Genomic DNA, 13,222 nt, shown 5'->3' on the forward strand with positions numbered 1-13,222 from the left:
AAAATGGACTCCCGGATGGTCGAGAGGTGGACCCGCTCGATCCCTGAGCAGGGCGCCCCCGAAGGCTGGTCAAGCATCCCTGACCTGGGCGCGCGCCCTCGCCCGGATCAGGGGCGTCCCGGGTCCCCGCCCGCCGCACTCAGGCTCCCTCCCCTCTACCCCGCAGACTTGCTCCTGTCGGCCAAAGTGAGCGGCGGAGACCGCCCGGACTGCGTGAAAGCCAGTGATCAGTGCCTGAAGGAGCAGAGCTGCAGCACCAAGTACCGCACGCTGAGGCAGTGTGTGGCGGGCAAGGAGACCAACTTCAGCCTGGCATCCGGCCTTGAGGCCAAGGATGAGTGCCGCAGCGCCATGGAGGCCCTGAAGCAGAAGTCGCTTTACAACTGCCGCTGCAAGCGGGGTATGAAGAAGGAGAAGAACTGTCTGCGCATTTACTGGAGCATGTACCAGAGCCTGCAGGGTACGCCCGGAACCTCCCCACACCACCCTGCGTCCCTCCCCGAAGGCAGGCGGGCCCTCCGTCCCCCGGCCAGCTGATCTCATCCTCCACTCACTTCTCCCCAGCTGCGGAATGAGGACCTTTCATTGGCCCCCAGGGACAACGGCAGCTGGTGTTTGCTGGGCTGACCAGCATTGTTGAGCCTGGTTGTTGGAAAACCCATGAGGAGGTCGGGAGCGCGGCGGGGGGCACCCCTGGGACCCCACTGACCTCTCTGAAACCTGGTCAGAGCATAGGAGGAGGATCCCACTCAAGGACCCCAAGGAACCCACAACTTCTTTCCAAGGAGAGCCAGCCTGGAGCTTTCCGTGGCCTCAGAATAGTAATAGGAGGGCTTGCCCTGCAGCTGGTCTGGACTTTCCCCCGGTCTTGTTCCCTTTAGTCTGCTCTGACCTGAGATAAAGTATTGTAAAAGGTCCAGGAAAATCCATTCTATCTTCACCCTCCCCACCAAACGTGATCAAAGGCAGATGTGTGAAAAACCGTTTGTCATCTTACATTAGCTGAGTCTTGAACCAGCTGGTGTGGTTCAACCTCGGTTATCACAGAAGTAGCTCAGGGAGAGAAAGAACCACTTGTCACAACCATCCAGTCCAATGGGAATGTTTTGGTCCTCGTAAGCCAGAGGGGGCTCATGTTTGTAAACCTAACACAAACACCTTGTGTGTTCATTCTCGACTGAGACTCACACGGGAGATATGTATTATACAGATTTGACCTGTCAGCAGCCACTTCCTTCAGAGTCTATTAATGAAAACCTGTTTCAGAGGTGGGCTGTTTAATAGCCATGGTACCTGCCTTCCAACTGTATGCCAAGTTTTGGGAGCAAGCAGAAATGTGGGCCTTTCCTGGGTCACCTTTCTTCCATTGGCTCCTGGAGGCAAGCAGGGCTCGTGACGTCATCGGCTCCAGCTTTCCTCTCTGATTTCTATTCCTTTGCAAAGAGTGGGAGAGTTTTCTGGCAAGATCGGGCTGGGTTGTTCTCCAATGTTTTCATGGCACTCTGGGGAGAACAAGGACAACAAAAGCAGAGGGAATGAAAAGAAATAACCATAGAGAAAGAGATGCATTTGAAATCTTTCAAAGTTTCAGCATCTTTTTGTTACACAATCATAACATAATTAGAATTCAGATTCAGCAGCAAAAACCTGCTTGAAATATATGATTTTCATATCTGAGCCCAGTCTTTCTGTTGTTTTTAGGAAATGATCTGCTGGAGGATTCCCCATATGAACCAGTTAACAGCAGATTGTCAGATATATTCCGGGTGGTCCCATTCATATCAGGTAAGCAGATTTATAGTTCCACGCCGATGCTTTTGTGTGCTTGAATTCGTTGGCTTCCATTCTCTTTGGCTCTCAAAGAGCGTATAAGTAGATAGTTGAATGGCACAGTGTTTCTGGGAAATTAGAAATAGGATGATGATAATGAAGAGGCAGAATGCCTAGAGATGATTGTATGACTTGAAAGTAATTCTAAATGAAGTAATGTGGTGTGGTGGTTTGGAAGAGGTTCGAGGGAGATGACTTGGTTGAGTTTTTTGGTTTTTTTTGTTTTCCACATTAAAATATGATTGGCCATCTCTTGCAAAGAAAGTGCCACTTCTGTCTGTAGGTGGCAATCGTATTCTCTTTTGCTACATACCTTACATAGTGCCTCCCTGGAAATTGGATCTGTTCAGATTATGCCACTTACTTTACAAGAGGCCTGAAGATAATCTTAGATTGTTGAAAAATTTGGGATGAATTCTCTTGTCTGCCTTTGATTTAAAAGATTAAGCTCTGCCATTTGTTAAGAATTCTTTTGCTTCTATTTTTTCCTGAGCAAGTGTGTGCATTTATGAGAGAATGTACTCCTGCCCCAATGGCCCTTTTAAATGTGGTCTCGCTTCCCATGGTTTGTTTTGTCTCTCTTTGCAGTTCTATGTGTGGTTTGGAAATGAACTTTGTTTTAGAATTAAGTTTTTCATAACATCTGCATTCAGACAGCCCATAAATAAGCAAGGCAGTAATTTATCTTTATGACATACAGATTCCAGACTAATGTTGTCTTTATTTATTTACAGTTTAGACATTTTCTCAAGTATATATAGCCACCACAAATTATATGTCTCTCAGTGGTTAAACGTGATGGTTAATGTTGAATTTGATTCTATGAGATTATGGTTTGTAACTGGTGAGAGTGTCCTGGTGTTCTAAATGTTTTGTGTTTTGTTTGTTTGTTTGTTTGTTTGTTTTTTGTAGAAAAGCCACAGGATCAAGGGAGTGTATAAATACTGATATTTTATTTAGGTGTATTATACATGCATTCATCCATTCACCAAACATCCATTGAGCCCCAACTAGGTTCTAGCTATTGTGGTTTGGGCAGTGAGCCAGTCATCACCTTGCCCTCATGAATCTTAGAGATAGATAGGAACTGACATTTATCAAGCCTTATTATTTGCCAAGCGCTGTGTTAACAGTATTACATCATTAATTTATGTAATCATCAAGTGCTTCTTAGGTATTAATATTTCCATTTTATAGATGATTAAATTGAGGCATAGTGAAGTTAGGAAACCAGCGCCAAATCACGAAAGTCTTAAATGGTAGAACCAGAATTGAAACTTGGATTTGTTTGATTCTAAGCTTTTGTAACATCTACCCTTTGCCACTCAGAGTGTGGTTTCTATACTGGCATCATTGACATTGCCAGGGAATTCATTAGAAATACAGGATCTCATTTTAACTACTGAATCAGAATACACATTTTAACAAGATCCCTGGGCTGGGTGCTTCATATGCACATGAAGCTTGAGAAGCGTTCCTCTACATCATTCTGTCTTTTCCTTCAGAGGAAAAGTGTGTGTGTGTGTGTGTGTGTGTGTGTGTGTGTGAGAGAGAGAGAGAGAGAGTCTGTTTTGGCATAAGATATAAGGATACAAGCTTAGTATAAGAGGAATTCAAATGTTTCTCTGTGTAATGCCAATAATTTCCACTCCATGTCACTTCTAGTGCTTTCTGTCCCTTTGATCCAGCCAGGACAGTGTTTTAAGCAGTGGAGAGGAGATGTACAGACAAACGTATGTGACCACCTAAGCTCTCCTGGGAGCAGATCTGTAGAAACTAGGATGCAATGTGGCCAGTGGAGTGCCAGAGGCAAATCTGACCTTCATCCTGCTTTTGAGGGACAATGCCTCTTACCTACTGTCTGCCCTGTGGACTCCTCAGTCTTTGTACTGATCCCTTGGAAGGGTATGAGCCTCTCCACGGTCACTGATAGTGAGGAAGCAGGCAAGGAAGAAGGGCCATTGGATTTTAATTTCAGAATTTCTACGAGCAATGGGTTTTTGTTTGTTTGTTTCTTGCACTGCAGCCAAGGGCCCAGGCTGGAGTGCAGTGCCATAATCTTGGCGCACTGCTACCTTTGCCTCCTGGGTTCAAGTGATTTTCCTGCCTCAGCCTCCCGAGTAGCTGGGATTGCAAGCGCCTGCCACCATGTCTGGATAATTTTTGTATGTTTAGTAGAGAAATACATGTCACCATGTTGGCCAGGCTGGTCTTGAACACCTGACCTCAAGAGATCCGCCCGCCAAAGTGCTGGGATTACAGGTGTGTGCCACCATGCCTGGCCACAATGGGGTTTTTATTATTTTTTTAAAAAAACTTTTTTTTAGAGACAGGGTTTTGATCTGTTGCCAAGGCTAGGGTGCAGTGGCTTGATTACAGGTCACTGCTGCCCCAAACTCCTGGGCTCAAGCGATCCTCCTATCTTAGTTTCCCGAGTAGCTAGGACTACAGGTGTGCCACTACACCGGCTAGCAATTGAGTTTTTTAACACTCATTTTCCCTCTCAGAGTTGCTCTTTCATTTGTATAATGAGGCAACTGGAGTAAATAATCTCTAATTGTTACTGTCCGTGGATCTGAGAAAAGGTTGAGCTCATCTCTAGAATTCTTCCACAGTTCTCTTACGTCACCTTCTCCAGCCTTGCAATCATTTCAGCTCTTAAGGAGGCATGGTCATTCTCAGATACAACAGGTTTGTCTGAATTTATGAGTATGGGACCTTCTTCTGCATGGGCTGAGTTTCACTTATGCATTCCTTGGATCCCATTCACAGGCCAGGTTTCTTTTCACAGAAAGTATGATCTGGAGTTTGTGAGACCTTCCTGCCTAGAACCCAGAAATCATAATGAATCAGCCAGAGCCAGAAAGGCCTTGTCTAGAGCTCCATTTTCTATCTCAAGGGCATTGGCTTTAGGTTCCAGCACTAATGAGCTTTGACCTCTGACAGTGACTGTGCTCCTTAAGTGGGATAGTAAAGCCAAATGGAACCTCGAGAGGCTTTAAGTCATTGAATAATGCATATTATCCAGTTTGGCCTTTGTAGGATGGAAAAAGATGGAGGAACAGGATGATAAATGTTGCTTTTCACGGTTTGAATCTGAGCTTTCTAGAACATCCCTTCTGTCTTAAAAATTTGTCTGAGGAAACCAGGACAACAGTGTCTCTGCTTTTCACAGATATGGTAGCAATCAGAGTTTCCATATTTGGATATCTCTGCCCAACATGAAGAGCGTGTTTATCCACATCCACTAAGGGTGAGCTGAATCCTCCCAAGGAACAAGACATGTTTGACATTCTTGTGTTTCCATTTTCCTTGGATTCCTCAAACCCACGGTCATTTTAGCCATTGTTTGCTTGCTAACCACATAAAAGGCCTTGCTGATGTATTATCAGTGGTCTGTTGGGAACAAGCAGGAGAACAAAAATAAGGTGGAATCTAAAAACCGTCCTCTCTGTTTTGAAGCTTGAAATGCAGAAGGGAAACCAAGTAGCCAAGTCAGGAGAGAACTGCAGAGGGAGAGTGGAGGGCTGCTTTCCAGAAACCTGAGAGCGGAAGCCTTTGGCCCCTGGGGCACGATTAAGGGCTTGAGGAGGTGTGTTTCCTGTGGGGTGAGGCTAGTGTGGGTTTTAGGGGCCTGGAACATGAAGTGAACGGGAGGACACACAGGAAAAAGTAAGCCAGTGCAAGAGGATGTCGGAGGAGAGGCAGGAACACAGAAGCATCCTGGGATCCCAGAGGGCAGAGCTGTGTGGGCGCTCAGGGGCTCAGAGGCAGAAGCTAGTATGCGCAATGCACTGTTTAGCATCTGCGTCTCTCTCAGCCAAGCTCTCTGCTCTTGCACCTCTGTTCTGCCCCTGCTTTTCTTCCTCAGAAAAGTTCAAGACACAGCAAGAAGTAAATAGGGATTTGAAAGGATAATGAACCAATTGGCAATTTTTTTTTTTTGGACTCTCTGGAGTGGAAGAGCAAAGCAGTGAGAAATTTTGAAAATACAGTGAGTACTAAGAAAAGCCTGAGGATGGGGATCAGAGGGAGGACAGAAGCACTTCTTTGGCAGCAAGGTTTAAAACTATTGATTGGGAGACTGGATTTTTGTAGAGAAGTCAGGAGATGCCAGGCCTTCCTTAAAATGCAAGTTAATGATATTGCATGCAAGAATCAAGTGGATAGATTGTAGGGAAAGAGTAATGTTAGGTTTTGAACATCCTGATTTTCTGGAAGAAAAGGTCGCAGCTTCTGGCGCTCGTCATTTTCCTACCAAGTCCTAGGAGTGACTTTGACCTTCCTGGGAAGCCTTAGGATCTCCAGATTGGTTCCCAAGTAATTGGAAGTGGTTTGCTCCAGGATGAGATGTGCCTAAACTCTCTTTTGAGTCTTGCCTCTTTTTTTCTGAGTGATTCTCTGAATAATTAGCCATGTTTAGCATTTCTGTTCAAATGCACCATCATATTTAAGTCATTATTTTTAAAAAAGTTATTACACAGTTTACATGTTGGAGAAGAGCCTTGTAACATCACCTGCTTTCTTGTCAGGTCATGACGAGAGAAAGCCTTGTAAATACCAGCTATTAGGGGTCATGGTGGTCCTTTTCTTGCCACTCAGCTGTCTAATCCTGGTTCCTATATTTGAGAACCCCCATTCATTTCCTGTTATTTACTCTGGCATATGGTAAACTCCTTAGTGGGCCAGTGGAGGCCCTGCTCTCCATCTTGAAGCCCCACACCCCCTCTCCACTCAAGCTCACTGAGCCGAACAATTCCCCAAGTATTTCATGTACATTCACTTTCCTGTGCCTTTGCACATGGCCTTGCCTTTACTTAGAAAACTTCTATCAGTTCTTTAAGACCAAGATCAAATTTCGCCTCTGAAGGCATTTGCTGGAATCCCCCCAAACAGGCAATTCCACTCAGGACTCCCTCTTGCTCCGTCGTGCTCTTGCCTTTATGGTAGCCATTAATCACAGCATATCGAGAGGACTTATTTATGTGTCTGTTTTTCCCACTGGAAAGTCGGAGACTTGCTTGGTATGCCGGGTGTCAACTCAGCACCAAGCATCCTTCTTGATCCTGAGCCGGCATTCTGTCAATCACGAGTAGTTGAACGTTAGAGAAGAAGGGTCCCTAGAGATCTAGTCCAGCACTCTGTTTTATAGACTTGAAGCTCAGAGAGGGGAGGGGATTGGACAGGGTCACAGTGCTTGAGGGTAGGCTTGGGGACCTTTGCCAGGTCATGGCACTGGTGTAGGGGGAGCCAGCGTTGGCTCCTTTCTGTCTGCATACTCTCTGGACAAGCCTCATTCATTCTGGAGACCTCAGCCACCACTTACATCGATGACTCAGAGCCTTCCTTCCTACTGCAGCCTCTCCTGAGCGCTAAACCAGCATTTCTAGCTGAGTCCTGGATGACTCCATCTGGCGGTGTATCAGTTAACTCAAACTTAGCATGTCCAGAATGGATCTCATCATCTCTCCTTTGCTCCTTATACTCTCTCTTCCTGGAGCTCCAGTTTTATTTAACAGCATTATTGTCTTCCTAGTGATCTGCACTATAAGTTGTGGAGTCATCTCCGTCCTTTCCACTGTCTTCAACCCTTCAGTCTGACTCATCACCAAGCCCTGCTGAAATTACCTGCTGTCTTTTGAATTGCTCCCTTCTTTCCACATCATGGATATAACTGTCTTATCTCTCACTTGAACTCTGCATGGGCTTTTCCAACTGACTTCCCTAGCTTCTCCCAGTCCAATCTGACCTCCTCATTTCCAGGTCTTGTGCACCTTGGTGACTTCCAGGAACACTTTGGCTTCAGTCTTCCTTCATTCCTTTACTAACTGGCTTTTGATCTCGCCCCAGCCACCATGTATCATAGACAAGACAGGCTGAGCAGCTGCCGTTCTACCAGCACTCTGGGCAGCTTCATCCCTCCATATTTTGCACCTGCCATTGCTGGGAGAAAGAACGCATGCTCTGGAGTTCCACCAACCTAGGTGAATGAATCCCAGCTCTGCCACTCACCTTATCTTGAGCTCACTGTGCCTCAGGTTCCATGGGTGTAAAATGGGATGATGATAATGCCTACTGTATAGGTTCTTGTGGATTAAAGATGCCATATGTCAAATATCAGGTATAGTGCCTGAAACATACTTGGTCCTCAATAAATCTCAGTCCTTTTTAAAGCTACACTAAGGCGATGTTGGCTTGCTCCTGACTCAAGATTGGGACTCTTTTCAGCAGACCACATTGCCTCATCAGAGAACGATGATTCTATGTCTTGCAAAAGGTAGCAAACCTGAGCCTTCAGGAAATGAAAAATCTATCCTCTATCCAAAAGACCCTAGAGCCAAGTCCTGTCTCTTAATCACCCGGCCTGAGGCTTAGCTACCCTGTGGGGAAGGTCTTCCTTATTCCTGTACCGAGTCTCTCCTTTTCCCTTGGACCCCTGTCCTCATGCCCTGTGGTTGAAAGTGAGTTGGTTGCAGCTGGAGATCACCTGGGGTGGGAGCTTTTCCTGTGCTTAAGGATTCTTGTGATCAGCCTTCCCTTCCAAGCTTGGCTGATTCCTATTCCTCTAACCTCTTCCCATAAATCTTCTTTCCAGTACCCCTCATAGCGGCAAGAATTACTGCTCCCTGAGAAGGGCATGCCTTAAACCTGGGAGATGCTTCCGTCTGCAAAGGCTCTGCTAAGTACACTTACATTTCACTTTCACAGACCACTACTTTTGGTTTTTATTCTCTCCCTCTTCTGCCCCTCAGCAATCCATTTTTATTGTAGAACAATAGGAAATTGCAAACAGGTAAAAAAGGAAAAGAAATTTTAATCACCCAGTGTCCTACCACCCCCAAAATAACCGCTGTAAACATGCTAATGGGAGCCTTTTCCAATTTTTGCTATATATGTAAATATGCATAGATGTGTAAGTACATACATGCATACATACATATATGTTTTTTACAAAAATGGTGTCATAATCTACATCTACTCTCTGATTACCTGCATGATGATCTGAAAAACCTATGTCTTTCTGTCTCACTGACCAGTTCCTAAAGGCAATATTTTATTATTTAGATTAAATGTCAACCTCAAGAAGGTCCATGAATAAAGGAGTAGGACAAGCTAGTATCTGTACACTTGTGGCAAAGACCCGAATGTTCCAGCGAAGGCTGTGAAGGTACAGACAGTTAAATATTTTGCATAGAGTCATTGTAGGTCCTGTTACCAGAAGAAGGGAGATAAAACATCAGTGAGTGACAGGTAATTGCGTGAACTGAAGATTGTTACAAGGTGCAAATTATTTATAGCCAACATGTCTGTCCTCATTCCTTCTTCTTAGTCCTCTGAAGTATTTCTTTTTGCCATCTCTTAATTTTTCTGCTGTCGAAGCTTGTTCTCTCCAACGGATGTCCTTTTTGTTTTTTGTTCTCTGGGACATAGTAGCAAATTCTCAAGAGGATGTATCAATTGGGGCTTGTTTGGTAAAAGAGTATGGATCCAGCAGTCAGGAGATCTGTGTTCTGCTTCCAGCATCATTTACCCCTAACTAGCTGGGTGACCTTGGGCCAGTGTCTGCAGGTCCTGAGAGTCATCTGCTCTTTTTGTAATTTGAGGGCAGGGGCCTAGAGTGAATTTTAACATATTAGGTTGGTGCAAAAGTAATTACTGTTTTTACCATTACTTTTAATGTTTTCCTTCCTTTTTGAAGAGCCCGTATATTGAATCTTGCGTAGTTATTCAGTTAGTTATTCTGGGACTATTTTTCTTTCTAGCATTTTATTCATGCCAAGGAAACTTGGGATCTTGGCATACGTCTTTCATGTTAATAACCTTTATAAAGTATGATTTATTCAACGTATACCTTACTTTGAACTAGAATGGCATCTTATTTGAATACATGGAAGAAGATAAAGTACAAAAGAAAATAAGTAAATGGAGAAAACGGGGAAAAGTGAAAATGAGAGTAGAAAAGAGAAAATGAAGCCAGGAGTGAGCTCAGTACACAAATGCATGCTACAAGATTATATTTCAATAAATTAAATGATCGGAAGTGCCACGTTTGTTTCACAAAAGAATAAATAAAACCACTGGATTTGTAGATGCAGTAGGACATCTGGAGGTCATCCTAGTCCTGTCCCCTTATTTTACTGATAAGAAAACAGAATTCCATAAATTGATAGGACAATGGAACATAAATTGTCTACAACAGTGATGACAAGTAAAATTAGGTGTGCGTTTGCTTTTAAATGGGTCTTTGAAACTCTCCATATCTTGGCATTTCCCCACCTCAGTTCAGTTGTCTTTCACCTCTTCAAATCTGTGGCCCCGCTTAGGATACAACACTTTTTTTTCTTTGTTTCTTTTAGCTTGAGAGCCACAGCCTTTGACTTAAGGAGGTAGTTGTCCATTGTTTTGGAACAAGCGTTAATTAATAGGTCTCTGGCAACAAGAACTAGTGGCTGGAATGTTAATTTTCATATTTCTTGGCACCCTTCAGGGTTGTCTGTAAGGAAAAGTGAGAAATTATTTGTTGCTTTAAGCCATGTCAGCCCTCAGATTTTTTTTAAAGATAATCTTTCATTCAGAGTTTTTTGTTAAAGGAGCTAACCACTTCCTGTAATTTAGAGACTCAACTAGCTGGGTCAGTGATGAAAATGAATGGGTAATTTGCATAAGGGGCTAATTTATTGTGTCTCCCGGGCATTTCTTTCATCTCTCTTTCCATTCTAATTAATGTTCTAAGAGGGTCTATCGCCATATCAGAAATTAGGGGTGAAAGCAGCTATTGTTAACCTTTATTATTATGATTTTTTATCTTCTGTAATCTTTTAACCATTTTCTTTTCATATCCAGGATTTACATAGACAGGGCTGTGGGGTATACGGAGAGATTTTAGGGGTGTACTCTTTTACAATCTTTCTTCAAATAGTAGGCTATTGTAAAAATAAAAATGACTCAGGATAGCTCTCCAGCCACAGGAGGATTTGCAAACCATATAGAAGTATGCAGCCATGGTGGCAGAATTGTTTCTAAATACAAGCTCTCAAAAACATCTTTATAAATGGCTATGCAGACATACAGGCATATATACATTTGTATATTTGCCTGCTCACATGTGCATGTTTTTATAGTGTGTGTTAAGTGTGGACACGATAAAAAATTTTGCCTCAAAAAGATCTTCTTTGACACATGTTTCAGTTGGTCCTGGCTGTGACAAAGGCAGCTGTGTGTGCGAGTGTGACACAGCTGAGGAAAGGCAAGAGAACAAGCAATTTCTTCGAAAATCAATTGCAATTTACTCCTACTAAATTGACCGAGGGTCCGCCCCATCCACGCATTAGCATATGACAGACTTTTAATCATTTGGTCAAGTGGCCTATTTTTGGTCAAACTGCAGTTCCCTTTGGAACTCTGCCCATCCCAGAACTGTGTATTCTCCTCATTGAATCCTCAGTCTCTTGAAAGGGGAGGTGAGTGAGCAAAGAGGAATCCCGCTGGGGAAGCCCCTACCCTGTGTCCCCTTACCGTGCTGTGTGTCCTGCACTAAGCTGCCCTTTCACAGACTTATGTTCTTCTGGTCCTCCACCATGCTAAAAGGTACGTATTGTGCCCTCTGATTTCTGAGGAGGAAAGCTGGGATCAGAGAGGTTGAGTAACTTTCTTAAGGCCAGACAGCTGATATGTGGAAGAGCTCTGATTCACTTCTTGTTCCTGTGACTCCAAAACCTGTGCTCTTTCTGCTGTTAGCTGATGAAATTTTAAGCACAGACCAGGATCCCTTATTTAGAAGGAGCTATCTACTCCCTTTTCTCCCTCCTTAATTCCCAGCTTTCTCCTCGGTCTTCCACCCTAAAACACTGTTTGACAAAGGGCCTTTAAAGTTGCAATATACACCACTACCTGTTATTTTAATATTTGGGCCTGCAGTCTGATGGGTTATTAATTGACAACCAAAATCCAGAGCACGCGTGCTATTAAAACCATTCCTGCGGAACTGCAGAAATATTAACCAAGGAAGCAATTTCTGGACTGTATCTTTTTTCATTTCAGTGTGAGATGGAAGGCTTCGAAAGTGGAGCAGAATGCCTAGGGCCATTTTTTTGTCATGTTGTTGTATAAATAGCATTACACAGTGATAAAAAAAAAAAAAAGGAATACATAGTTTAGTTCCACTTTAAGGTGACCTAATGTGCTATTCATTTGTCTTCCACCATGCTGGTGCCACTTTCCTCTAGGTCCCTGTGAACTGTGTAAGAAGCACCATGCCGGCTGTGATTTCTGTTGCCCTTTGCACAAGATCGTTTTGTGTACAGTTAATAATGTATGAAAATAAGTATTGATTGCATTCTTTGTAGGAGAAGGCCAGCAGGTTTCTGAAAGCCCATGTTTATGAAATGTTTCATTGATTCCTGTTACTACGAGTTTTGAATAAAACACTTGATGAAGAAGATACCAGGAGATCCCTGAATTCTGGAGAGTTCTCAATGGAACCACTATATATAGTCTTCCAAGTTTGGGAATGGCAAGTGGCATTTGAATGGGAAAAGAAGTGATCAGGCTGAACATACTCCCAATTCGAAATAGTTGCCTTCCCCATGATACTTAAAGAGAAGTAAAAATAATAATTACAGCAGCTGTGAGTTGTAGCGAGCCAGGTGTTTTATGTATCCTAACTTGCTTAAGCCTTGTTCAGTAGAGGTACTCTTAGCCCCACTTGGTTGGTGGATAAGGGAACTGGGGCTCAAGTGAGAAACTTGTCTTGAGGGCACACACCTCAGAAGTGGTAGAGCCAGCATTCTCATCCAGGAAGCCTGGCTTCAGAACTCATGCAGTAGCACCCATTTGCATGTATATAACATGCATGGGAGAAATAGCCCATGAAAATATCCTATGAAAGTGAAGTGCACGAACTGCATAAAGGATTATTAGATATTTTTTACTGAGCGATATGTATGTGGGTATATGATGCATATAATATATATATAACATATTACGTTATATATATTACATATATGTTATATATACATTACATATTATGTTACATATATATTTATACTTATTTTGGAATGAAGAGAAGAAGAGGTAAGTTTTTATAGTCTCTATCAGTTTTCAGTTTTTCAGTATGACAGAATTTCATTTCTGCCAAATTCATTCATCACATATTTATTAAGAACTTACTATGAGCACAGTGGGAGGCCCAGGTGATTCAGAGGTAAATAGGAATTGTCCTCTAAGAATTCCCGTTTTTGCTTTAGAGATAGATATAAACAAGATAAATTATGATGAATGAGTAGAACCCTGTAGAAAGCTCACATGTGGCCCTAAGATGGGAATAATGGACTGGATGGTGTTGTGGGTCAGAGAAGCCTTGCAAAAGGGGACTTTTCAGCTGGCTTTTATG

The 13,222-nt window shown here is 43.2% G+C and overlaps 1 protein-coding gene across 3 annotated transcripts in view; it reads left to right on the plus strand.

Annotated features, from left to right (window-relative positions):
- Nucleotides 1-13,222, plus strand: part of GFRA1 (GDNF family receptor alpha 1) — a 224,448-nt gene that overhangs the window by 5,187 nt on the left and 206,039 nt on the right. For all 3 annotated transcript variants that reach the window (XM_017944362.3, XM_009215430.4, XM_009215431.4), the window contains 2 exons: nucleotides 167-460; nucleotides 1,702-1,785. In XM_017944362.3, coding sequence (XP_017799851.2) covers nucleotides 167-460; nucleotides 1,702-1,785 — 378 coding nt within the window. The remainder of the gene's footprint in view (nucleotides 1-166; nucleotides 461-1,701; nucleotides 1,786-13,222) is intronic.

This window comes from Papio anubis, chromosome 11, assembly GCF_008728515.1.
Source record: "Papio anubis isolate 15944 chromosome 11, Panubis1.0, whole genome shotgun sequence".
Classification (NCBI taxonomy): Eukaryota; Metazoa; Chordata; class Mammalia; order Primates; family Cercopithecidae; genus Papio; species Papio anubis.